The sequence below is a fragment of the Varanus komodoensis genome, unplaced genomic scaffold, assembly GCF_004798865.1.
Source record: "Varanus komodoensis strain SLA01 unplaced genomic scaffold, ASM479886v1 scaffold11, whole genome shotgun sequence".
NCBI classification, from domain to species: Eukaryota; Metazoa; Chordata; class Lepidosauria; order Squamata; family Varanidae; genus Varanus; species Varanus komodoensis.
The window spans coordinates 4,438,302-4,464,604 of record NW_025335317.1 but is presented as its reverse complement, the minus strand read 5'-3'; the positions used below and the strand labels follow the sequence as shown (position 1 = coordinate 4,464,604).

At 46.5% G+C, this 26,303-nt stretch overlaps 1 protein-coding gene across 4 annotated transcripts in view; it reads left to right on the top strand.

Moving 5' to 3' along the window:
• Positions 1–26,303, top strand: part of DLG5 (discs large MAGUK scaffold protein 5) — a 98,816-nt gene that overhangs the window by 18,816 nt on the left and 53,697 nt on the right. For 2 of the 4 annotated variants that reach the window (XM_044420277.1, XM_044420276.1), the window contains exons 2-3: positions 16,257–16,325; positions 24,124–24,292. In XM_044420277.1, the coding sequence (XP_044276212.1) occupies positions 16,257–16,325; positions 24,124–24,292 (238 nt within the window). Of the gene's footprint in view, positions 1–2,267; positions 2,454–16,256; positions 16,326–24,123; positions 24,293–25,855; positions 25,915–26,303 lie in introns of those variants that run through there. The other 2 variants (XM_044420278.1, XM_044420279.1) reach the window with 2 other exon arrangements.

Genomic DNA, 26,303 nt, shown 5'->3' with positions numbered 1-26,303 from the left:
AGGTTTCCTATCCCTGTTCTAGACAATTTTGCAAGGCAAAAGCAGGTATACTTTCTAATTCGATGCCACTGAGACTGTATATGTACATCATCATGTTTTGGTGGTACATGAAGGTTGTTTGGTTGTTGTTGATTCTTTAAAATACCGATCACATGGACTTCCAGTAAGAATTGCCCGGACAGAACAGACCCCCCAAAATCAGGCAGAGGTGCTTTGTGTCCTTGCATTGCAGGAGGGCAAATCTGGATCCAGTCCCAAAGTTGGGGTGGAAAAGAAGGGTGTGGTGTTCCACTGAAAGTTGGTGTTCTTCTCAGCTGGTGACCCAGTGCTGTAAGAGCTTCAGCTACTGGGCAGTATGGAAATGTAACACATATATAAAATTATATTAAATAACCACATTATATTAATTAAACTCTAGTTAATCTATATTTAAGTATATTAATTAACCAAAGCAGCAGTGCTGAGGTTCTTAATGTGAAGACAGATGCATTGCTGTAAGGAGGAGTCCAGGTGGAAGCATAACCCACAGAGCTAGGCTGAGTCTGAAGGACAGACGCCACCCTCTTGAGTGGCAGAGCTGGGTCAGTGACCAGCCTTTCACCTCCCTCAGAGCATCAGGTAGATTGTCCTCTTGTTTACATTTCAACCGCCATATGCACATTTGCTTATATGCATCTCCCTTTTACTGGTGGATGCATCTTGGTGATGCCATCAAGTAGGGCCTTCCATCGCCAGCTTGTCTCACTGATCTACAAAACCAGGTTTGCCTCACCAGAGCTTGATTCGGATGAGGAAATGGTGGGTTCATACTAACTCCAGTGAAAGCTTCCCTACATGCTGCTCTGAAGCTGGTGCAGCATGGGATTAAAGTTTTAGTCAAATCCACACCTTCTAACTTAGGGATGTGCAATCAGAAACACGTGTGCATGCGCTTACGTACTTGCACAATAAACCATGAGAACCTGCTGATGTTGCATACTTGAATTTTTGGAAAGATGTTTCTGTGATATGTTTCCTGGTAGCCATGAGAAAATAAGGATCTGACATGCTTTCATTGTGCATAGGAAGCTTTTTTCAACTGCAGGGTCAGTTCTGCAGGAAAGTTGTCCTGAAAAATGGAGTTAGTTGGAGACGTCAAGCTTTCTTTAATTCATTTAGACCAGCCACATAGTCTACGATGCTGAATCCAGTGAGAAGTCCCCTGGTTTTTTAATTCCATATCTTTAGTGTGGCTTTCATTTTAAGGGACTGTTTATTTTATAACTATATGCCCTTGGGAGGTGCTCAGTTAATCAGAAGAGTGAAGCTTAATGTGTGGGTACAGCTGTTTCCGTGGGAGGTTTCCAGCCAAATCAGTCGAATGCTAAAGATGGTTGACAAGGGTGTGAGATTCCTAGTTAACATTTTCTCCAGTTCAGTGGCTTTGTTCCATTCTTAGGGAACTCTGGGGTTCTTCTCAAGCTTCTCAGGTTAGATGATTAATAGGAGGAAGCCTGCCTGGGCATCTCCAGCGAGTCACTCCTGTGAGGGGCAACTTAGGGAAGAGCCCTTTCAGCAATGGTACCCCAGTTGAGGAGGGCTCTCCCTGGAGAGGGCTGCCCCAGCCTCTTCTGCGGACCTCTGGCATGGGCAGAATGCCATCTGGTTTATATATTTATATTATTTTATCCATTGTAGCTTCCAGCTCTTTCTATGCCCCACTGTTTATGTTTTTAGGCTGTGATGCCCTTTTATTGCTACCTTTAAAAAAACTGTTGATGTTGAATTCCTTTTATTCCCGCTTGCAACTTGCTCTGAGAATTCAGATAGAGGGTGCCTGTGAAAATGAAGACATCATAAAGGGTGTGCGAAGAGAGACCGAGGCAGCTGGGTCTTTTCATCCTGGAGAGGGGACCTGTTAGTGACATGCAGGTACATGAGGGGGTGCCACGCAGAGGTGGGTCACGACCTTTTCCCCCCTGCAGTGGAGGGCAGGACGTGTTCCAATGGAGCCAAGCTCAGGGAACCACAATTTAGGGTGGCTGCCAGGAAGTATTTCCTGATGGTTAGGACCCCGAGGGAATGGAATGGGCTTCCAGTGGAGGTGGTTGAAGCCCCAACAGTGAGGCTTTTCAAGAACAGGCTGGACATGCACATGGTGGGCATGTCATGAGCGGAGCCAGCTGGAGCTGGGGGTCAGACTAGATGACCCGGGAGACCCCTTCTGGCTCGCTCTTAGCCTATGTTTTTATGAGAGGCATGCTCTTGGTCAATGGGAGGAGGCATTAGTGAAGCCCAAGAAGTCTTTGATCCACACACACTGACTGTCCATCCTAGAACCTGCCCTCAAAACTTCTATCCCCTGCAGGGTCTCCTTGGAACTGGTCAAGTTCCTACAAGGAACAAAGTTGGAAAATTATTGCATCAGGTGGCTACTGGTTAGGAAGCCATTTCTGAAGAAGTCAGCCCAAATTGTGAGTATCCTTCCTATTCCTCTTAATGAAAAGCCTATTCCAAATAGCTCTTTTAGCCCTCAGTCCTGTAGTTGCAGCGTTAGCACATCTCTGCTTGGCGGATTTTTTTTTTTTTTAAAGAAGTCTAATTGTCCCTGAAAGAGGTTATTTTGCAATTTTTACTATTAAGTGCTGCAGTGGATTTGGTTTTACAGGGATGATGCAGATGTTTCTAGGACTCAGAACAGCCTCTTAAATGGAAATTGTTGCCTTCTCCCAGTGCAGCCTTTTCCATGGTTCTTAACTGTAATGGAATGGTATTCCATTTTGTTTATATCCCATCTTTCCAGAAATATTGTGCGCAACAGTGTGCACTGAAATGGCAGAAGAATATAAGTAGATCCGTGGCAGCATCTCTTGAGACGGGGCAGAAAAGCTTCCAGCACTGAGGACAGGTTGAAGAAGACCAAGCCATGGAAAACAGCAGTAGTGAAATTACACTGAAACTGTATGCTGACGACATCATCATCACATTTTATACTGCCCATAGCCAAAGCTCCCAGGGCAGTTTACAGCCATATATTTAAGTCACCCACCCAGATTCTAACCAGGCCTGACACTGCTTAGCTTCCGATAGAGGCACGTTCATTACATATATTACTTTAGTGCTTAGGAACTGCTCTGAATATGTAAAGGACACACGCCAAGTTCAGAGTGGAGAGCGGGGATGCCATGCACGCAAGATCCACCTTTGGGACTTTTGAGGAAGGCCAGGTAGTGTGCTTGTTCCTCTGCTACTGGCCAGCTCAAGGCCTGAACTGGACCTTGGTTAATCCAGAAGGAAATCGACAGAGTTCCATTAGCATGTCAAAATTATTTATTTATTTAGAAGGCTTCTATGCCGCCCCATTCGCCGAAGCCTCGGGGCGGCTCACAATAATAAATAAATAAGAACAGGATAAAACAATGTAATATTAGTCAACCTGGCCCGAAAAATAAAATAAATAACATTAACAATTAACAATTAAAATAGCGTTTGAATAAAAAGGTCTTCGCCTGGCGCCGAAAAACAAATAACGACGGTGCCAGGCGGACCTCTCTGGGGAGTGCATTCCATAGATTGGGCACCACTGCAGAGAAAGCCCTCCTACTTACTCTCCTAATACCCTTCACGGAGGGTTCCGGAGAAGGGCCGCTCCCGCTGATCTCAAGGGCGGACGGGCATATATGGACGCAAGCGCTCCTTCAGGTAACTGGGACCCAAGCCGGTAAGGGCTTTATAGGTCATAACCAACACCTTGAATTGGGCCTGGACTTCAATGGGAAGCCAGTGAAGCTGATGGAGAACTGGAGTCATGTGAACATAACGCCCAGTCCCCATCAGCAGCCTGACAGCTCTATTTTGAACCAATTGAAGTATTCGGACCGTCTTCAAGGGCAGCCCCACGTAGAGCGTGTTACAGAAGTCAAGTCGGGAAGTCACCAACGTGTGTGTCACCGTCACCAGGCAGTCGTCCTCCAGGTAGGGACACAGCTGATGGATCAGCCGAAGCTGAAGGAAAGTGCTCCTCTCCACTGCTGTCACCTGAGCTTCCAGTGAAAGCTCTGGGTCGAGGAGCACTCTCATGCTGCGGACCTTGTCCCTAAGAGGGAGTGCAACCCCATTCAGGACTAGGTTCAGGTCCCCTTCCCTGAAGCCCGATCTGCCAACCAACAGGACCTCTGTCTTGTCTTGATTGAGCTTTAGTTTATTGGCCTTTGTCCAGCCCATTACCTCGGCCAGGCACAGGTTCAGTACAGCCACTGTCTCACCTGGATTGGTAGAGAACGAGAGGTAGAGCTGGGTATCATCAGCGTGCTGATGATTCCGCAGCCCACAGCTCCTAATGACCTCTCCCAGTGGTTTCATGTAGACGTTAAACAGCAAAGGGAACAAAATGGATCCCTGCGGTACTCCATGGCATAGCTGCCATGGCGCAGAGCCATAGTCCCCAGCACCACCTTCTGGAATCGGCCATTGAGATAGGAGCAGAACCACTGCAAAGCAGTGCCTCTGACCCCCAATCCTGCTAGCCTATCCAGAAGGATACCATGGTCGATGGTATCGAAAGCTGCTGAGCGGTCCAGGAGAACCAACAGGGATGCACTCCCCCTGTCTTGCTCCCTGCACAGGTCATCGTACAGGGTGACCAAATTATAAGACATGATGCAGTTTCTGTGCGTGATAGATCTGTTAGATCTTAGAACTTAGTTCTGTGTCCCCCTACAAATAAAAAGTTGGAAAAATTAATTGCTCCAGTGTTTCCATAAACTTGTTGTGGACAACTCCTAGCTCAAACAAGAGTAAGGGGTACCCCTGTTGTCGCTATCACCTTGTTTTGAGAATGGATGTCTAGACTGGTTCATTGATGAACTGTATCATTGCTTAATGTACTAACTTTCAAGCCATGGTCCAAGAACCACTGAATTTCTTGGAAATGTAGTGGCTGTCCAGGAGAAGGTTACAGTGGTAGATCAGCTTCCCTGATTGATATGGAACCCATCACAACTGAGTTTTCCCTGCAGTGGTTAGCCGTAGGAACGTTATGAAGAGGTTAAGAAGTAAGGCATCTCCCATAACAGGCAACAATGACAACGCCTTCCCAGCATGCTGCATCACAAGCCCTGGAATATGCCCCCAAGTGAAAAGCAGAGCACAAAGGTTCTGAAATGTTCCTCAGAGGATGAGCCACTATGGATAGAGTTGCAAATCCACTGGGTTTCACAACACACTTTTGGGTGCAGTTCAGCGATCCAAGTCAGCCTTCTGAAGTCCTAATGGGGTTCTTTTCATATTCATCTTGTTTACACCTGTCCCATATACTCAGATAGAGGTGTCAGGTTTTCCTGTGGGATTTGTGCCAACTTCACTGCTAATTCAGAAGGCAATTGGATTCCATGGTGATAAGATTAACTTTCCCTTAAGAAAGTAAATACTGTGTGGCATCATACACTGGGCTCTTGCTCTTTGGCCCTGGCCCTTGCCTATTATGCTATATATGATGAGCTTTAGAGGCCCGCTCGCTTTCTCTAAGTAAGTGGCACCAACTGATTACCCCCACGGAAGCATGGCCTGTCCATCCCCATGGAACCGTGGCATAGAAGTCTTCACCTTCCCTCTGCTCCATTCTCAACAGCACGTTGGCTCATCCAGCCTTTCGTATAACGACCTGGACACTTTATACCTACTCAGTCTGGTCAAGGGATTAATATTCTGTTACTCACATGGAACAACATAAAAGGCTTCACTTCTGGACAATTCGTTTTCTTTTTAAAAATCTAATACATTATTTAAGAATCCAGATTGTTGAAGCAGTTTATATTTGTGAAAGAAGACTTTGGATCCCACCTTCTGAACTGCCCAGAGACCTTCAACTATTGGGCAGTCTATAAAATAAATAAATGTTTAGCCCGCCTTTTCTGCAATGAGAAAGCGTGAAAGTCAGAACATCTCATAGGGAAAGGGCTGGACTTGGGGCAACCTTTACCTCCCAGCGCCCCACCCCTGCTGTGAATGGCGCACGCCAGTGTTTCGGAAGTGTAAGAGCTGGTTGAACGACAGGCTGTCAAAGAGCCATGCTATACCAGCCAGGCTTGCTGAGGGACGTGACTGGCTACATCATGCATGCATGGTTGCAGATACTTTGCCAGCATGCACCATTCCTCCCATTGTGATAATATGGAGGGTTCCATGAATTTCATGGGGAAGATTGTCTTGAGCCCTTATCTGGAGCAGCATGGTTGGAGCACGATTGCTCTACAGGAGCGTCATATCCAGCCAAAATCACGAGAAGACTTGAGGGCCTGTAGAGTGACTGAGCCAGGTTTAGCAGGTGCAGCCGAGTGACCCAGCCACAGCTGGGTCTTTCTCCTCCTAAGCAGACAACTGCCCCAAATAAACCCTTCCTCATAAGCATGCCTGGGGCAAAGGAATCTTCTGGCATCCAGGAGGAACTCCAGTGATGGTTCTGAGCATTGCACCTGACCCACTGGCATCCTGCAGAAGACTCTGCCGTCACAGCTGGGCTTGGGACAGGGTTGAATTTAGGAGACTGAGATGGTGACATGACATAGTGGCTGCTGACATGGGGCCCATTAGGTTGCTCCTGGTTACTGTAGGAGAGGTGCTGAAGATCCTCCAAAGATGTCTTTCCTGGGCCTGGGTTGGCAAAGAACTTGACAGAGACCTACGGTCACTTTCTGGGGAGATCTTCATTACTTCTGTGTTGTTGCATGGGGCTGCTGTTCAGTGGGAAGAACAATACTGTGGGGAGAGTTTCCAACTTTCTTCCGTCTCAAATTCTCCTAATTTTAAGTTGTTATTTTTATTATTACATATGAATTGCTTAGAAGAGATTTTGTAAAAAGATTTTAAGAAACAAGTCCGTCTTGCTTGCAATCTTATAGACATGACATGAGGGGAAAGGGATGGAAAGGAAAGAGGAAAAAGAGATAGAGACTAAACATAAAAATAGAAACCCCAAAGCTTTTAATTAAAAATAAATAAAGTCATCTCACATAACCCACATCTTTTAATTTAATGACACTTTCTCCAACTGCTCTAGGAAGAGAGGTTTGCTAGATTTGTTGAACATCATTATCATCAACAGCAGCAACAACCTTTGATAGGATTCTCTTAGTTCTAAAGTCCCATCAAACTCTAGTGTAACAAGAAACTGCATTAGGGTGAGGCTGTGAAGTAAACAGGGTGCAAAAGCCCAGAGAATCTCAGCCTTCATTTTGAGCAGCTGATTGAATTCTGTGGGACAGAGTGAAAGAGCTGCAGTTTGGTTCACAATTAACCCCAAACCCGGCTCTCATTGTGGACAGGAAAGTAACCAGGAAATTGCTTTAGCATTTACCCCACTGTGACCTAGAAGTGTACCCCATAGCTTCCCTCACAGAGGCAGATGGTTGTCACTTAAGATAGTTAAGGAGCCAGGAAGCTGTGTGCAGGACAGCGAAGCTGGCTGTCTCCCTGAGCTCTGGACAGCAAGGCTCTTGCACTGGGGTGCAGCAAGGTGTCGGGCACGAAGGACACCAAAGCTTGCCTGTGCGTGCCAGCGATGATAGCAGCTGGCCCTTTTGCTAATATCCTGATAAATGACTACTTACTGGTAGGAAAGTCGGATTTGGACTTTGATTTAGGCTAACTCAAACATTTTTGAGGAGTTGTAAAGTTCTTTTCTTTTCTCCCTCCCCTGCCATTCAGGTTTGTTTTACCAAAGAATAGTCTGAGCCACACACGTGATAAACTTGCTGCAGCCAGCAGTTACGGACTTGCCCTCTGGCGTGTTTTGTGGTGGGAAATACCCAGTTCCCAGCATTTAATGAAAGGGCTGGATGCAGTAACTCACGAACAGCTTAATCTTAGAGAATTAATGTTTGCTTTTACGTAGCAGAGTTCTAGGCCTTCTAAATAGCAGTGTCGTCACTTTAAAACGGTGGAATCTGATCCCTTTGTTCCTCTGTCTGTGAGTTATACAGTATCAAATGAGTTTACAGAAATGAAAGGTTGAGTTCCCATTTCAGTTAAATGCACGCATTCCAAATGGATGAACAGATCATTTAAACAAGCAATTTGGGGCTTGTTTAGATAGGAAATATCCTTACACCTCCCAGCATTCCCCAACAGCCATGGGGAATGCTGGGAAGGGAACACTAGGAGTCATTTCCTGTCTATGTATGCACAGTGTGTGGTCTTACTGGGATATTTGTTGATCTTTGACACTTGCTATATGGAATTCAGCTGTCTTTGATATCAGAAATTGGTCACTGGGATGAAGGTTTTGTTCGGACTGTCTGTGAGGCAGAGAACTCCTCGGAGAACTAGGAATGGCTACAGCTCTCTGCTCACAGAGTTATATCAGAGATTCTTGAATATGAATTCCTGGGAATGTCCTGAAAATGCATGGCAGGTCCAAATTACACGTGAGGTCCCAAGAAACAGTCTAAAAGTACCTCATACAGTCTGCTTAGAATCATAGAGTTGGATGGGGCCAGAAGGTCATCAGGTCCAACTCCCTGCTCCATGAAGGGCTCCAAGATACACCATCCCTCTCAGAGGGCTGTCCAGCTGCATCGTGGATGCCTCCAGCGTGGGGGAGCCCACCACCTCCCTGGTCATGGGTTCCACTGCCATCCTGCTCTAACAGTCAGGAAGTTCTCCCTGATGTCAAGCCAGACTCCGGCTTCTGCTCACTTGAGCCCATTATTCCATATCCTGTACTCTGAAATGCTTGAGAAGAGATCTTGTCCTTCCTCTTTGTGACAGCCTTTCAAGGACTTGTAGAATGCTATCATGTCTCCACTCAGTCTTCTTGACGCTAAGCACGCTCAAGGAATGTCTTGGTAGGATTTTGAAGGGAAAATGACTGAGGGTCCAGACTGCAGGAAGCAAAAAACACTGAGTTTGCTGTTTAGCTTCGGGTACTGCACATCAGCCTAACAGGTTGAATCTGCTTCACTGAAGGCCATTTTTACTTTGAACTTGGGTATGATATGAGACATGTGAAGGAAGAGAAAAGAAGCTTGTGCCTTTTTCTTCTTGCTTCTTGGCACTTCAGATCCATGCTGTGAAGTGAGAAAATTCACACAGCAACTATTAAATTTGTTAGAATAAAAGGAGTTGGTTAACACTTTTCCTTCTGATCCAGTCGAGACACCCACAAACTGAAATTATGGAAGAAATAGGAGGGGAATCATGGCGACATCCTTGGGAAGTTTGCCTACTTCGTATGTTTGGTGTTCTGGACAGCTTAATAAGGAATCTTTGACAGGCCCAATCAAAATAAAGGATGCCACATGGGAAAATTATTAAAATACCTCTTTCTGTTACCACCTTGCTAATTTCTCATCCATAAAGTTGTCAGTGTAGAGCGTTCAAGACTTGATTAAGCCTCCCTTGATGGTGCACAGCTGAGACGAGCCGCCTCCCACCGAGGGCGAATATGTTTCAGCCAGTATGTGGTGATAGGAAAATGGTGCTGTGTGGTATGAGTTGCGCCTTGCGCATGGGCTCATCTCCAGAAGTTGCTTGTACCGAGCTCACTCCTGAATCCGGAGCTCTGAGGGGGAACTCAGAGCTCCGGATCTGCAGAAAAGACTCTCCTTATCCAGCAAAGTGGTTGCGACCTCCTTGCTTTATATAACAGGTTTTATCATTTATATTAATAACAGTGTGATTTTGTTTAAAAGATCACAAGAACCCTAAAGCTTATTTTAAAAGTAGCACGTTACTTTTCCCCTCCCCCTTTTCCCTTTGCTGTTGGCTTATCAAGTATTATCCGCCGAACAAACATGATCGTTTCTGAAAGCTTGCGCAATGCCATGGCCTCCCTTTTTCAGCCTTGAAGGAGATGACTTCTGCAAGTACCTGGCTGGCAAGCAAGATTTACTGCTCAGAGAAATTGAGCGCAAAATTTGTTGTGCTGTAAAGGTTAGATGCACATTTTACATTGAGCAAACAAAGAGGATTAACCCTCCAGTCCTTAGAAAAACAAAACAAAACAAAACAAGGTGGAAGGTTCCTCTTAACCCACTGTATATCCCTTCGCATTTCCCTGTTCAGACATCATGCCAAACCACGGTTAAGGAAGATGAGCTATGGGTGGCATGATGCCTGAAATGCCAGGCCATGGATACAGCAGTTAGCACTTTGCTGCAGAGCTTCAGAGAGAGGCATGAGGCAGCGGGACAAGGATATGGAAAAGGAAAGCAGGCACACGGTTCTGAATCAGGGTTGGGCTGCTGTATTAGATCTGTATCCCACCTTTTCCTTACAAAGCAGCTCCCATAACACTGCTCCTCTGTTCTCAATCGTTTCCCCACAACAACAGGTCAGGTAGGCTGGACTGAGTGTCTTTGACTGGCCCAAAGTCACCCAGTGGGCTCCGTGGCTGAGTGGGGATAAGAACTCAGATTACCTGCGTCCCAGCCCTCCACACTAAACCATGCTGCGCTCAGCATGACAAATTGCGATACGGAGACAACCCTTGTATTAACTCACCCAGCCATTGTCATTTGTTTGCAGCATAAATACGACTGTTGAGTGAAGACCCCTGTATAAGACTTTTCCTCAGCACCACCCGGTTTTTATTATAAATCTGTTCTCTCCTCTTGTAAAACATACACACAGTGTAAAACAATGTGCAATGACCACGTGCCCATTTTTTCCACGAGCCGGTATTGAAATCCTTCCTGTGGCAGCAGATTCCGCAGCCTCTGTTAGCCATGTGGAAATATTGATCAGCCAAGCACCCTTTCATACCACTGCAGCCTCGGGGAAGGCTCAGTTTCCCAGAAACAAGGCCATTTGTTAGACTGACAGCCGTTGCTCAATGTCCTTTGTCTTCTGACACACCAGTGGTGAGAGATGTTGCTGTGATCGCATTATCCATCATAGATCTTGGTTTCCAGCATGTTATCCATTGTATGGGGTAGAAGAGAACAAAAATGAAGGTCTTTTTTTCCTGGGCCTCATAGTGGTGAAAGTAGTGTTTACTTTGCCACTAAGGATTCTCGGGGGGATGTTACATTTTTCTCAGTGCTACTGGAAAGGACTCCCTCTCCAAGTACTCTTGAGCTCACCTTGCACAAAGGCAAACTGACTAACCGTAGTTTTAGCCATTGCATCAATGCCATTCATAGTTTTCTTTTTCCACAGATTGGTCTACTCCCCTTTTAACCACATCCAAATTGGCGGCCATCACTCCATTTTGAGGAAATGAATGGTTTTTGTGTTGAAATACTTTTTTTATCTGTCTGTACTCTCTCCATTTAGCTCCATGGGATATGTTTAGCAATATGTATTTGTTCTAGAAAATCAGTTGAGTGTTATGCATTAATTCTACTTTCTTAGAAGGGAGGAAAATGGCTCCCTTCCCACTTCCTTACACCTTTTGTATACCTCTAACCTGTTACTCAGTTTTCTTCGAAGCTGAATGATCTCAGATGTTCTCCTGCTTCTCAGTTACTGTCTTGGTTTGTAGTTTCTACTCCTTGAGGTGCATTGCCCCACAGGTGCACTTTCTTAACCTCATGCAATGGATATCGTTTCTGGGAAGTTCTCTTCCTCAGGACTGGGAAGCTGGTGCAGCAATCACACACATTTGCATATCCCACTTCCAATTACAGTGGCATGTAGTGTGTTTGGTTTCGGCCAAGAGGTTGGTATGCAAAATGCTTCTCATTATTTTTGAAAAGCGTCGTGGTGAAATTATCACCTTACAAAAAGAACTCATTAAACGTGACAAAGGTTAAGTGCATAGTTTCTTCTTTCTGCAAGACTTTCTTGTTCCTTCTACTCCTGATTTCTTTAAACTGTAGTGGCATTCCTGCATTGTCCTCTGGGTCAAGCACAACTGAGAATACTGCTGGAATGTTCCACATGTGCATCCATAGCATTGTTTTAAACACCTCAGCCAGCAACCAATATGAGCCCATTCTTGGGAAACTGCCACAGATGGTGTTAATATGTGCTCACCTGGGTTATGGACTGATATTTAGAACAAATATGTTAATGCTTGTGTCAGGCACATGAGCTAAGCTTACCATGGCATTCTTGGGTAGGTGAAATCTCTGGATTTCAGTTGTTAAAATGATGTTTAATTTGTTTGACCTGAGGGCTCCTGAACTTAAAATACACATTCATCTTCAAATTAGTTGCCGTAATACTCACACAACTCTTCCTGTTCACTGTTTCTGAACCTCACGCCACAGTTTGGAAACAGGCACAGAAAAGCACAAGTGAGCCAATTTTCAGACAGGCACCTTCCGGCACTCACTTTTGGCGCAGTTGCGGACGAGCAGGTCAAGCGAAACCTCCGGTGTTGGCAGGCCCTAATCCAGTGTCTGGTTTATGGGGCATGACGTGGGGAGCTCCGAAGCATACCGCAGTGTGCCCACCTGCCAATCCCTATTCATGTTTTCACACACTGGCTATTCCTGGTGGCTCTTGCGTCCAGATGTAGCAGCTGTGCAGTGTGCTCACCAGTTCAGAATGGAGCCCGGGGCTAAGTCATGGCTCTTCTTGCTGATCTTCAGTGGAGTCTGTAGTGTGAGGTTTTAGGAGTCTCAACTCAGAGCAGTTTTGCCACCTGCAAGTTTACAACTTGATCAGGCACCAGTGGAGGTTTTAGGATCTGGCGCTTTGAAATACCAAATAGTATTTGTATCCCGGGCCAATAGACTAAAGGGAGCTATAAAGGGCAACTATTACACCAGCTTGCGTGGTGGAATCCTTACCTCCATGTGCTTGGACTTGTTCCCACAGTTCCTGGTGAGTCCCATCCTGGGATGGAACTTGGTGCTTTTCCTCCAGTGGAACTCCGGTGATCAGATGGTGCATAGGACGAGTCCCATCCGTGTGGGCGCTCCCTCCTGCCTGTCACGTGTATTTAATATTCAGAAACATGCTAAGTCTCCAGTACAGTCTTTCCCGAAAAGGAAACGGATCCTGTAGAAGGCTCCCCTGAAATGCCCCCGTTTTTCCAGGTAGCAGGTCCATGAAACGGCATATTGGTTTAAGTCATGTCTGAAGAAAGCAGCCTCCAAACACCAGTGTGAAAATGGCCTGAGTGTCAAGCACTGTTTTGCAAGCAACTTTTACCTTGATGATCAGTGCACTTACCCAAAAGAAATAAAAAAGAATTTAACACTTGGAATTGCTGTGAATTTTACTGCTTCTGACAAATGTGGTAGCACAAGCTTTTAATGCAGTGTGGCGTGTCCATGTGAATATTCAGCTCCCGGGGCGGGGTTTTTTTTTTTCCCTGGTGATGTGAAAAGGAAGGGGAGCCTCATAAACTGGATCGCTTCCTGCGTTACTCAAACTTCTCCGGTTCTGCAGGGCCCTGCCAGTGTCAGTTCAGTTTTAGGACTGAGACGTGAATATCCGTTTGTCGTTCTGCCCCTCTTGTGACCCTTTTGTCAAGAGCAGTGGAAGAGCAGCAAGGGGTTTCCTGGCAAGAAGTCCAGTTTGCACAATCATGGAAGCTGAAGCAAGCCATCCTGCGTGCCGGCCACATCTCCCAAATTAGGCACACGGGCCTGGTTTGCCGCATCATGTGCACCTGGGTGACATAGCTCGTTCGGGGTGGGAAGCAACCGCAATGACCCACGGGTGGTGTGGGGCTATTTTCTGCCCACCCCAAACAAGCTCTGTGATTCCGGTTTAGGTGATGCAGCAGACCAAGCTGGTTGGACAGTAGGGGGAGTCCAGCTCACGCAAAGCAACAAGCCGTCATGGCCTTTTCCTGCTGCCTTGACGCTGCATACCAGCAACGAGTGGAAATGGTAGATGATCTAGGGAGAAATCCACCGAGTTCGTTTATCATTTGCTGAAGAGGTGTTGGCCAAGCTCACACAACCGTGGCAGCATGGAGCCCACAGTGGCTTCTCTGCCCAACTCCCTGTGTGCTTTCTGAGTATGGCGTGATTTGCGTAATGGCCCTCGCAACACACCGTCTTCCCTGGTGAGGTACATGGTGGGCCTGGCTCCAGAGCACCTCCCCAGAGCCCTATGGCAGGGCTTTGAGGATGCTTCAAAGCCACCCTTCTGCACACCTGGCGGCATTCAGATGCAACAGGATGCCACACAGCATGGGGGTAACTAAGCTGAGTGCACGGTGCGTGAACTGAGCTCAAGTGGAAAGGGAGCAGACGCTACTGTGACTTCTTTTTCTCCTGATTGCCTGAACGACAGTGAAACCCACCAGCTGCCTCCCTTACCGGGAGTTAATTCAGTCCCACGGAAGCTGACACAGAGGGGAGAAAGCAAGGGGAAGGGCTGTGACTGTGTGGCTCCCCAGAATCTGGCCCTTTTCTCCTTACCAGACCTCTTCCCAAGCTCGACCTTCACTCAGGAACTGAGCCGAGCCTAGAGGAAGTCCACAAACGCTCGCGGAACTCTGGTCGTGCAACCGACAACCTCCTCCTACCACGCTGTGTGGCTCAAACAAAAGTTGCAAGACACATGCAAGGAAGAAGGGTTCTGCTTGTGCGCCATTCACACATGCTTACTTCCTGGCACCTGCCCACACAAACACTGGGTGGATTTTTCACACCAAACACAGATTCCGCACAGGTCCCTCGCTAGGGCCTTGTAAGCCTCAACAGTTTGTGGTGGAAATGGCCAGCGAGGAGAGAGGTCTTTGGTTAAAGGTACTTGGTGTTGAAGCAACCCTTCTTTCTTCCCACTGCGGCTGTTTTTCCTTTTAGGATACATTAGTGGGAGATGGCTTAGTAGACCTCACGCATAGCGATGAAATCCCTTTCTGAATAACACTGCAGTTCCTGCCATTCATTGGCACGTGATTGGCTACAGCTGTTGCCTTACTCCATCCGCCCACAAAAGAATTGGCCACACTTTCTCATTTTCGGATGCATTTGACCAAATAGCTGACGCTGTCCAAAGCGTGGTTGTAACGGTTGCAGTGGGCCTTTTATGGCCAGAAGACACTGGAGGTTGACGCAACAGAAGGAAAGGAGCCCTTCCATTTAATTCCTTTTCGACTGCTGTGTTACTCGCTTCCCCCGGTCTCCAAAGCACTCTTCTCCTGGCTGCCATATGGGCTTTCTTTGCAGTTCTGTGCCACCAGCTGCTTGTGCTGGAGCCTGCCAGCTCTGAGTTGCCTGATGGCTGGGACTATGATCTGGCAGCATTAACGAGGGAGGGGAGGCATTTTAATGCTTGGCGTTGCTTTGGTGGCTCAGCTCAGGCATTAGGCTTCTCCTTCCTCTCTGCACTCATGCAATGAAAAGACCTGTGATCCCGTGACACGAGTAGAGCTGCAAACCTCTAAACGGCTTGAGCGCTGGATACCTGAAGGAGTGCCTTCCCTCCTGTGTGTCTGCCCACCCCTTGAGATTGGAGGCAGAGGCCCTTCCTTCTCTGGGAACCCTCTTTGAAGGAAATTAGGAGGGTGGCTACTCAAAGAAGGGCCTTTTCAGCGGTGGTGCCCCGACTGTGGCACATGCTCCCCAGGGAGGTTCACCTGGCACCGTCACTCTATTGTTTTCGGTGTCAGGCAAAGACCTTTTCATTTCCCCAGTATTTTAACATTTAATTGGTTTTATCCTTGTTTTTATCATTATTTATTGGATGCAGTATGTTGCTGTTGTTATGGTTTCTTTGTTCTTTGGCTTTTTGTTCTCTGTAAGCTGTCCGGAGACTTTTAGTAATGGGACGGCATAGAAGAACTTAAATAAATACATAAACCTACCGACAGAGAGAATTTATGAAGGGCAGTTGTAGCAACCACAGTGGCCTAGTGAGAGCTGGGGGTTTGCAGGGGCAGTGGATGGCTTGCAGTGCTCTGCCTTGGAGCAAGGGATGGGGAAACTACTCTTGGTAAAGTTCTCCTTTCTGTGAAGTTATGCTCATTGCTTCTGTGTTATGAATGAGTGCAAGCAACCAAGAGTCACACCAAATGGATACTCTACCTTGCTTTGTGCTTTTGCAAGGCTACTACAGAAATGGATCCTACGGTGGTTGGATCATATCATTGGGAATCTGTACAGGTGGATGGATGCACTTGGGTCAACCGAACAAAGCTTAAGTGGAGCGTTTGTGAGCCTAAGTCTTGCTCCTGCTCAGCTTCCCAGCCTGGTTGCCTGATGAAAATGGCTGCTTGCCATAGGTGACTAGGCGGGTGGCTGTTGAGAAGCAGTAGAAAGGGGCTTGGGCAGTGGGCGGAGAGGTTCCTAAGGCTGCCTGTGCTTGCAGACAGTGCAGTCCCATCATAAGGAGCAACCAAGTAACTCTTTTTTTCTCTCTTTTTCCAGGATCAACTTACAGTGTGCTGTCCATAATGCCGTCGGACTCTGAAAGTAGCAGTTCTCTTAGCAGTACTGGTAAGAAGAGTGCTGGTTTCATGGTGGCTGGGTTGTTTGTTTTGAAATGCATGTGAATCTTGCACAAACTTGTCTTCTCATTCATTATATATATAAATACAATACCCAGAAACTCTCTGCTCAGGTGCTTTAGTGTGATTAGGAGTGGTCATAGCACGCATGTATTTCTGTGTGTGTCTGTTCGAGCACCTTCCTTGTATTACTGTCTAATATTTCGGGCAAGTCATGGGACTCCACAGGATGTCTCTGAGCACCTGTTTTAGCTGGAGTAGAATTTCCAGGATGCAGGATTAGGGCTGGAACAGAACAGAGCTGGCTCATGAGTGCCTTCAAGAAGTCTGTGTGTGTGAGAGAAGGGAGGGCTGGACAACAGACCTTTCATTTTTCTTCTCTTCCTTTCCTCTGCAGTGGATTGATCCTTGGAAGGGGAGGTAGCTCAAAGGAAGGCTGTTTCTGAGTCTTATCCTCCCGTTACCCCATCTCCAGGATAGATTTGTTGGGGAATGAGCAGCTTCTCCATGCCTTCCCTTCCATCAGACCTTTTGGAGGAAGCAAGGAGGTTCAGACAAGAGCTCAAAGGACCCAAGTCTTCTCTCCCTCTTTGGAAGGAAGGGAAGACTCCTCCTTCTGCTGCTTCTTGAGTAACTGTAGTGAGGAACCAGACATTCATCAGATAGGAAAACCTCTGTGACTACTACAGGAAAGTGTGGGAGGGTTTGTTGGACAGGGCAACCCAGAAGGTGCTGTCGCTGTGGTCTGAGCTCATAGCAAAGGCTGGTGCCTTGGTTGTCCCACATGGTGATGCCTTATACTGCTTACGCCCGAGCGGTACCCTCACAGCCCAGCCAGGATTCTTCTGAAGACTTCAGACGAGGGTCTTTGAGTTGCTCTCTGCTTGTGGCTTGTTCCCCACTGCACAGTGTGCTTATGGGATGTTGGAAAGGAGGTTCAGGTTACTGCAGTAGAGGATTGCTGTCCGTCGAGGCTCCCACAATCCCTGCATGCAGACGTGGCCACTTTGGAAGTAGGTGGATCTGCCGAAATCCTGGGAACAGTACACTTGTCCCAAAAAGTCCCAGCTGTGAACTCGTCGGCTCCCTCTTTCCTTCTGTTTCACAGAACTGAAATTGAAATCTTGGAAGGGCAGTTCTTCCATTGAAACTTAACCAGTCACAGAACTGCAGGGCTTCTAGATAGCCTTCTACCAAAATGGAGGGAGAAGCATCTGCCCATGTACAGCGTGGAATCCAAACTGGAAACCCCCCTTCTGTCCCTCCATATTAGTCAAGCTTCTGACTGCACCTTCAGGGTGGCTCTCACTGCTTGAGGGCAAGAGGGCAGGAAAGCCAGAGACCCTCTAATGGGGCAGCTCACTTCTCTCCCTCCTGCCTCACTGAATCAGAGAGTTCTTCTTGCATGACTTCCCCTACCACCCTGAAAAGCCTTCCTCCCTTTGCAAAGCAGGCAGATTCTCATAGTCTGCCTGAGGCACTTCGCTAGGTAGCCCTGAATTGGTCGACTCCTCCAGCCCTTCCTCCTCCTCCGCCACCGCCTCCGAATTGGGCAGAACGGTCTGAGCAGGTTGCCACAAGCAAGAGACGGGCCCCCTCACCAGAACTCATCCCCTTCTCCCACCCCAGCGACACTGGTCACAGGAAAAAAAAAAAAATACCAGGCTGTGTTTTGAAATATTTGCAGTTTTGGATGTGCTCCAAATGCTGGAAGAATAGAGTGTAAATTTCAACAATTGATCCTGGAGATCATGAAACAGCAGGCCTTTGGAGTTCATTTTGTAAAACCTTTACACAGCTCTTCAGCTGTGTGAGCTCACAGCAGTGCCGTGGGATTGACAGCGCTGGTTTGGTGCTGTGTGAAGTTCACTTGCGTGCGAACCCTGACCCTAACCCTCCCCTCCCGCCCTCCCGCTCTGGCTGGAGGCACACCACTTCTCTGGTTTGGCCTAGTAAACTGTGGATTGCCTCAAACCAGGGAATGAGGGAGGAATTGCAACGGAGCAGCAGCCTGGAGCTGTCCAAATGCTCCTTCACATAGTGCCAAACCACGGTTTGGTGTAGCGTTGAACCACCTTAGTGATATCCCTGTACCTCGAAACAGTCATGGCAGGAGAGCATGAGACCTGTAACATGGTGGGCTTCAGTGTTCTGCAGAACCATGAGAAGTTTCTGTGGACTCTCAAATGGAAAATTTGCAATAACAGACAACCATCCTTGAAAGCCAGCTTGTCCTTGTTTACCCAGATTTTCTGGCAATATATAGAGACAGTAGGATACTGGGTACATTAAAGCAGAGGTTCCGAACCGCTTTTGCCTCTGTGGCCCTTCTCGTAGTCACTGGTAGCTAGAGGAAGGTACTTTACCATCTGCGTTCTGTCCCCCTTGAAATGTGGCATGACCGTATGGTGGGGCATATGGCCCATGTTGAGAACCACAGCAGTAGAAGGTCTCAGCTCATGCAGATGATGCTGAAGACCAGTAGACCTTGCCAAGGTCCTTTGTCCATGGCGCATTTGCTGATGAACGTGCTTGAGAATCACATGCAGCAGGTGCCGGAGATCTGTGGCAAACACATCCACGTGGAAGAAGGGGTTCCTTGTCCTGAAAATATTAAGGCATCCATGTAACGTTTTCTGTTAATGTAGGGAGGAAAACTTGTGGCCCTTCAGAGGTTTTGTCTTAGAACTCCCATCATTCTTAACTGTTGGCTATGCTTTCTGGGGCTGATGGGTGTTGAATGGAGTCTCTTGTCACATGCAGGATCCTAAGGGTGTTCAGTCTTTTCCTGTCCAAGGTCAGGGAGAGTGCCGGTGGAGACAGCGCTGTCTGAAGTTGCCTCTCCATGTTCTTTGACCATTGGGAAGAATCACTTCTAAAGAGATCTTTGCAAGCTCTAACATCTGAGAAACAGTCTGGGCTCTAACAGCTTGAAACTACCATGGCATGCACCCACTTTCCCTTCATTGCCATGAAGCCAAGCCCCTGCTATGCAACCAATATGTGAAGGGAAGGATATGAATTCTGAATAATACTCATTCGTTTAGCCTGCCCCATTAGCCACAAGGCTGCATAATACTGGAGCAGAATGCACACACACACACACGGTCCCTAAAGGAGACCTAGTTTGAAGTCAGTAGAATCCCTTTGCGGTTCTGGATAAGGTGCTCCCAGGCTGCCTAATGCCTGCACGCTGGATCGAGCAGTCAAGTAGGAGACGAAGGGCCAGCTTGCAGGAGCGCTGATCTGTCTGAATAGGGGCCCGTCCAAGCTGGTGTGTGTGATGGACTCCACAGGGTGCCTCTACACTGCTTCTCATGCAAACGTCCTCTTTGAATTTTGGCAGCTTATAGTGGACATTATCAGTTTCAGGCTGGCTGGCTGGCTGGCTGGCTGTCCATCCGTCTGTCCTTCCATCCTCCCTCCCTCCCTCCCTAACGAGAGAAACCATCCCTGCTTCTCAGCGTGCAACCCGTGCTCCTTGGAGATGTCATGTCTGCGTTCTGGATCTGTGCTGATTCTGGTGATGTCCTTTGCGGGGCTTCCTCCTCCCCACTGAAACTCTGCACTCCCTCAAAATCTGTTCCAGAGTTGTGGGGGCGGGGGGCAGTTACAGGAGATGCTAGAGAGGAGGGCATGATCCACTCGCATGGCATTGTCTTCCATTATCTAGCCTTATTTCAAATTTATGTCCCAAACCCTAATACTTTTTGAGAATAATCTTATGCCAGGAACTGAAAATCCTTGGTGAGAAAGGGCTTGAGCAGGTGCACTAAGTGGAGTCCAGCCCCGGGTTCTTTTTCCACCACCCACGTGCTTTGAACATACCTCTATTCCAGGTACTGTTCCTGCCCCTAAACCCAGGTTCAGAAACCAGGTAAAGTCACACCTGTCCTTTCTCTCCAAGATAAAAGGACTGTCCCCTTGATGGTTCTGTGTTTAATCAGAGAGGCTCTTCTTTATAGTCCTTTAAATATCAGGTAGAGATTTCTATTCCCAAGCCTTTCTATTCCCAATTCTATTCTATTCTATTCCCAAACCTGTGGATTTCTCTTGGCAGGTCCTCTATTTGTTAATTATCTCCTATCATTCTTTTCCATGCTGAAAATGTTTCTGCTGCAAATTGCTATTTTGTGGCATTTTAATTGTATTTTATGATTTTGTGCTGCAAGCTAAATGGAGAACAATGTTACTGGACGGCTTTGTATAAATACAATGACTGAAATATATGTTCAGCATTTTTGCAACAAGAACTGGTAACAAAGATTTTTATTTTTTTTAACCATCTGGCCCACAGCTGTGAAACTTGTAACTATGTTACACCAGTCAGAACATAATATGTAGAAGCTTCAGATCGTATTATTAAGGGGGCAATTGGTGGCCAGTGCCATTTTGAAAAAAAAGGGGGGTGCTTCACTTTGGTTGACCTCATGCAGAGGATAGTAATTAAGTGGCACTGTTTTAAACTCTGCACACTGTTTTGGCCTGTAATCCACTTGGATTCAAACCTCTTTGCTCCCTGTCCTCAGAAAGGGGGTGCAGCAGTTTCTTGTCCTCACTTCCAGCCCCTTTTGGGAACCAAGACATGTGCTGCATGGAAAGGAATGTCGCACTTTGAGTTTTAAGGTTTTGGCTCCCCATGGAAGATGTAGGAAGCAGTGGGGGAGCAAGGGCACTGGCAAGTCTTCCTCCGTGCTCAGGTGTTCATCTTGGGCTGCTGCGGGTCTTGGAGGCAGAGGACCCCCAACCCCAGAGCTGGCTGTCAAGACAGCCAGATGCTCCTCTCTCACAGGGTGGGGCTTCTGGGTCAGGGCTGCTGCCTGCCTCCATTCGTACAGGTGCGAGAGCAAAGGTCAGTCGGAGACCTGCCACAGTCCTCCGGTGTTGCGTCCTCCACTGTTAATTTCCGCTCCTTGTCTAGTAGGCAAGCAAGAAGACGTTTTTGGTAAGCACTTTCCAGATGAGGCTTGCACCTCTGGCTCCCCTCATCTGCCTTCCTTCTAGGGCTCAGCCATGGTGAAGAGGTGGCTGCCAGTGGTAGAACTAGCTGTGTGCCCACACGCCGTTGGGCACTATCGGTCCTGTAATCATGCCTAATTTTACCTGCCCCCTTTTTCAGGTACTTGCACTGGTTCACTGGCCCTCTCTGCTTTACCTATTGGGGGGCATTTTGTGGGTACTTTTTTAAACAGCTAGTATGAGTTTCTAGAGCTGCAGTCATTCAGTCTTCAGCTCCCCCGAAAGCTAAATTGTGCATGGGGGTGTGAATTTCATATCAAATACACTTTGTGGATAATAAATGTGCATGTAAATACATGGACATGAAAACCAGATGCATGCACTTTCTGACAGCTGCCAAACTGCAACTTAACTTCATTTTGAATTATTGATAACTTGACGGCTGTGTTCCGACCTTACACTAAAACCAATTTTAGAATAATGGGAATGAGCCTGGTGAGCGTCAGGTAACATCTGGAAGCATTCCCTTCCATTTTGCTGAACTGCAGCTGGTTGGGTTATCCACGCAGACAATCTATAGTCAGTATTAGCTGTCGTGCCTGTGAAAGAATCCAACTTGTGGTAATCAGCTCGTCACTCTCAGTCGGGACAACATCACAGACTGTGATTAAGCAGAACGGAAGCCAAAGTTTCCAAACTCCTACTTTCTGCAGTGCAGTCGTTATTTATCATAAATCTTCCTCCATCAGCTTTCCAAAGTTCTAGAAGGTGCTTGAAATATCACTGATCAAAAGTGCTCATGGCCGTGGTCCTACCTGATTCTCAAAAGGTAGTGCAGAACAGGGAAAGAACCTTGAAGCAGCACACCTGGCTCAACAGGTATGCTCTGGGTCATGTACTCATAAAACATCAGGACTTCCCATTAGCCTCAGTTCCATTTTGCCTTCATTCTCCAGTTGTCCTCATCTGCCCCCTCAAAGCATCTGTATTTACCTTGTCAGCCTGAACGTCCATGTCTTAGGCCTGCACATGTTGTATGCAAAATCACGTTCGCAAGTTAGAACAGTAAGAGAACTTCAGTGACTAGAGGGGAAACTCGCTTTCTGGAGGCCAGCCAAGAAGTACTCACGCCGATGGGGGCTCCCGCATGAGTGTGGAGACTAAAATATGAGTTGTGAAGTACTTATTGAAGTTGACAGACAAGCTGCACTTGGCAGCAGTTGGTAGTAAATAAGTTATGACAAATCCATTTTGTCTGAAAAGAGCCACGTTATTTAAAGGTGGGAGCTAATTTGGAAAATACAGCCTTGGTCTCCAGGCCCAGGCATGGTTGAAGGCATTTGACTGGCTGTAATAAAGGATGGAGAAGCTGTGGCGTGCAGATTAATTCAGGTGGAAAAAGGAAGACAGATCTCGACTGCACAGGTTGCTTCCTTTACAGTGCAGTGAGTTGTCAGACGATGTAAAAAAGCTGTTTAGCACTCGGCTAGAAATGTCCTTTGTAAGGGAAGTGATGAACAGTGCAAATCTCCCTACTCCCCCCGAAAAATTAAGCTAGAGGGCTACTTGTAGCATATGTCATGTCACACTTGATAAAGCTCCAAAACCTGTTGTGTTGTTGAAAAATGCAAGCTCCTGATTAAGATGAGCTGGGAGGAGCAAGTGGGCTAACTTTGGAGGGTAGGTAAGACCAAGACACGAGCGGTAACACTCATTTCACCTATGGAAAAAAGCAGGAACTGAAATGAATGGGCCCTGATTTTTAAAATGTGCTTCTGTCAGCATCGTGACTTCCATTTGTTCCATAATGCTGTTCCATCAGCATTTAACTTTTATAACCTTGAAAACCTGTGAGAATTTGTATAGCAAAGCAGGGAAGGCAGCAGCTTGATGGGAGAAGGCAAGTTTGCACATCTTTTTTTTCTGAATTATACACCCAAAGCTAGACAGGAAAATGTGTCAAATGTGTTTACCAATACCCGTGTTGTGCAGGAACAGTTGTCAGGATGCCAGAGGGTGTGTTCTCTGTGACAACCCAGGGTTAACCTCTGTGAAAAGGGCTAGCCCAGGATTCAGCACAAACTACAAGAAGAATGGCAGTTGTGGAAAGGAAACAGTCTTCAGAGAGTCGGGCTAAAACTTATCTGGTTGGATCACCTCTTTCCAGTTTGAGGATCATTAGATTGCACATGATCTTGAGAGCACGTGATAGACCAGAACTTCCCCTGCAAGCAAAAATGACCAAACTGAGCTGTCCTACATCAGGGCACATCTTGAGAAGATGAGACTCACTGGAGAAGTGATCATGCTTGGGAAAGCTGAAGGTAGAAGAAGAAAAGAAAGGCCAACGATGAGATGGATGGACTCCACAGAGGAAGCCACAGCAATGAATCTAGAAGTGATGAGTGGGGCTGTCATGAATAGGACATTTGGGAGAGCTTTGATTCATAGGGTCACCCTAAGTTGATGATGCCTTGACAGCACATGACAACAGCAACTGTAACAACCACCACAGCTCAGCAGTGTTCAGCCAACCATTAGTTTTGCTGTTAAAACTATAGTTCTTAGAATGTCATGATTTTGTAAATGGAGAGTGGTCATTTTGGGCAACTTCCTAAGCATGTATGGTAGTCACAGGTCCACCTGCTTTGCATCTGTACAGGAGGCAGCTTACAAGAGGTAGTCCTAGGAAATTCATAAATCACAGACTTGAAAATATGCCTACTGGCAGCATGTTGCCACCTTGGCTCACATGATAGATTGCTTTGAGTTTTGAAAACCTTTGTCCCAGTCTGTATCACTTGCACTGTTTTCTTCCTCGGCATCAGGTACGACAGGGAAAGCATCATCACCACCACCAGCAGCTGTGGATGTGAGGCAGATGAATGAGAAACTGGAGACCATCTTGTTTCAACTCCGCCAGGTTACCCGTGAGCGAGACGAGTTGCGGAAGCGACTTGCCCTCTCCTCTCCTGGGTCAACCTTTGATGACTGCAGGTAAAAGCATGAATTTTTGTCTCTTTCCTGGACAGCAGCTATTTATTTATTTTTTTAAAAAAACCCACAATTTTCTTTGTATACAATAGACCTGGGTGAAGCATCTAGTTCTTTCATCCATAGGTTAGCACTTTCCAAGACTTCTTGGATTAATCAGTTTCGTTTGTGCAATTAAGCAAGTTACTCTTACGTGTTATGGTGAATAAGGTAGTTCAAATCCTCATTCAGTCACCAGAGTCGCCCTCTCAGAGACTCTGAGCTAGCTAGTCTTTCCCATCTTTACATAACTCACAAGGAGCTTTCTCATGATCAGCAACCTGAGCTGACTGAAGGAGGAGCAGGATGCGAATGAAGGAAATAAAGTGGCATAGCAGGACTATGATAATGCTAGTTATGGTCCTTCACCAGTCACAATGGTGCAGGAAGACCTCCTGCAACAATACAGGAGAGGCTGTGACCAAGGCTGTGTGCCAAAAAGATGCAAAGATAAGAGGTAAAGCCAGCATATTTGGAGTAGACCCATGGAAACGAATGAGATTGTGGTTAGTGATGACTACTTTAAATCCAATTTACTGGGTCTGCTCTAAATAACAGTGGCACATTTTTCCTCTCTAGACATGCATGAGGAAAATGCTCCAAATGTGGATGCAGGCATGTTCCATCATTTTTTTTTTCAAATTGTTGAACAGATCCTTGCATTCATCTTGTTTCTGAATTCACCAGTTGCCCAGTTCAACCCCACTTTAGTGTATGGAGGAGATTTGTGCAAATTTTGGGAAATTTGGGGAAACGTGCAAGGCTAGCAGCAAAGTGATGTCCACGGAATCACACATAACACCTGTTCACCCATCCTTATGAAAAGCCAATGCAGGCAGATACTTGTGCCAATGACATCAGCGCTACAATTTGCATGTAATCCCCATTTCTTCATATGATACAGTGACCAGGCTGTCATACTGTCTATACTTACTTTGCTCGTACACTCTGGAGTGATCCGACATTGAGCCTGATAGCTTTTTCTACCCTTCGTTTATTTTTGTCTATTTACATTTTTAGCCAGTTGTCTGAAAGACAATTTAAATCAGAATTGCATTGATGCATTTCATGAAAAACAACAAGGTCACCTTTGTTTTTTCCAGGCCCGCTTCATTGGTTCTAGATTTTGTGTACAAATATGAACTGCTGTCCTGAAAAAGGACAGGTGGAATAATTCTGGTTGGAATTTATTTACAGTTACTGCCATGCAGTGCTGTGTCAGGAATCCGGTGTGTGTGTGGCGGGGGAGGGATATGTTGTGTTTCCTGGGCTCGGCTCCCCAGATTCCCGTTGCTTTCGTTTTGCCCTCACTCCGCATTGCACTGAGCTTTCACATGAGCATCCAAGCAGGAAGTCAGTCCAGGCGGGTCTGTGATGTTGGTTTGTGTGCAGCCGCCCATGCACTTGCTGTTCTGCTTGCACACCCAGTGGCTTATGGGCTTTACATCTTTTGCACAAAGGAACCACTAACATGCCCAGATGTTTGTGGATCCAGATTTCAGCCTGCTCTTCACATGTCTAGAGTTAAGTTCTTCTGGATGCCTTCACTTCACTGACGTGGTACTCCCCATCTGGTAAAAGTAGAGGTAGGCTGCGAATTAGTTAACATGTGACTGAATGTTTGCAGGTTGCCTGACCCTATAATTGTGGTTACTTCCACAAAATTAGGGATCTGGTTTCAATGTACATTTTTGCTCTGGATTCCTTGTGAGACCCTCTGTAATGCCTTCAGGTTTTATTTACACAAACTAGTTTGTCAGGAAACATTCTTAAAATATTTGGCTGTTATTAGTAAAAGCTAGAATTGTTTTATCCTGGTATCAAAAAAACTGAACAGTTCCTCTAGTGAAAGAATGGCTCTTTAAATCTTTAAAAATTGTACATATGGATAAATGTTTAGTGGGATGAATAGTGGTAATGATTTAGGTAAAAGAAGTGGGTTTGGGAGTTGTTTGTTTTCACTAAATTCCATCCT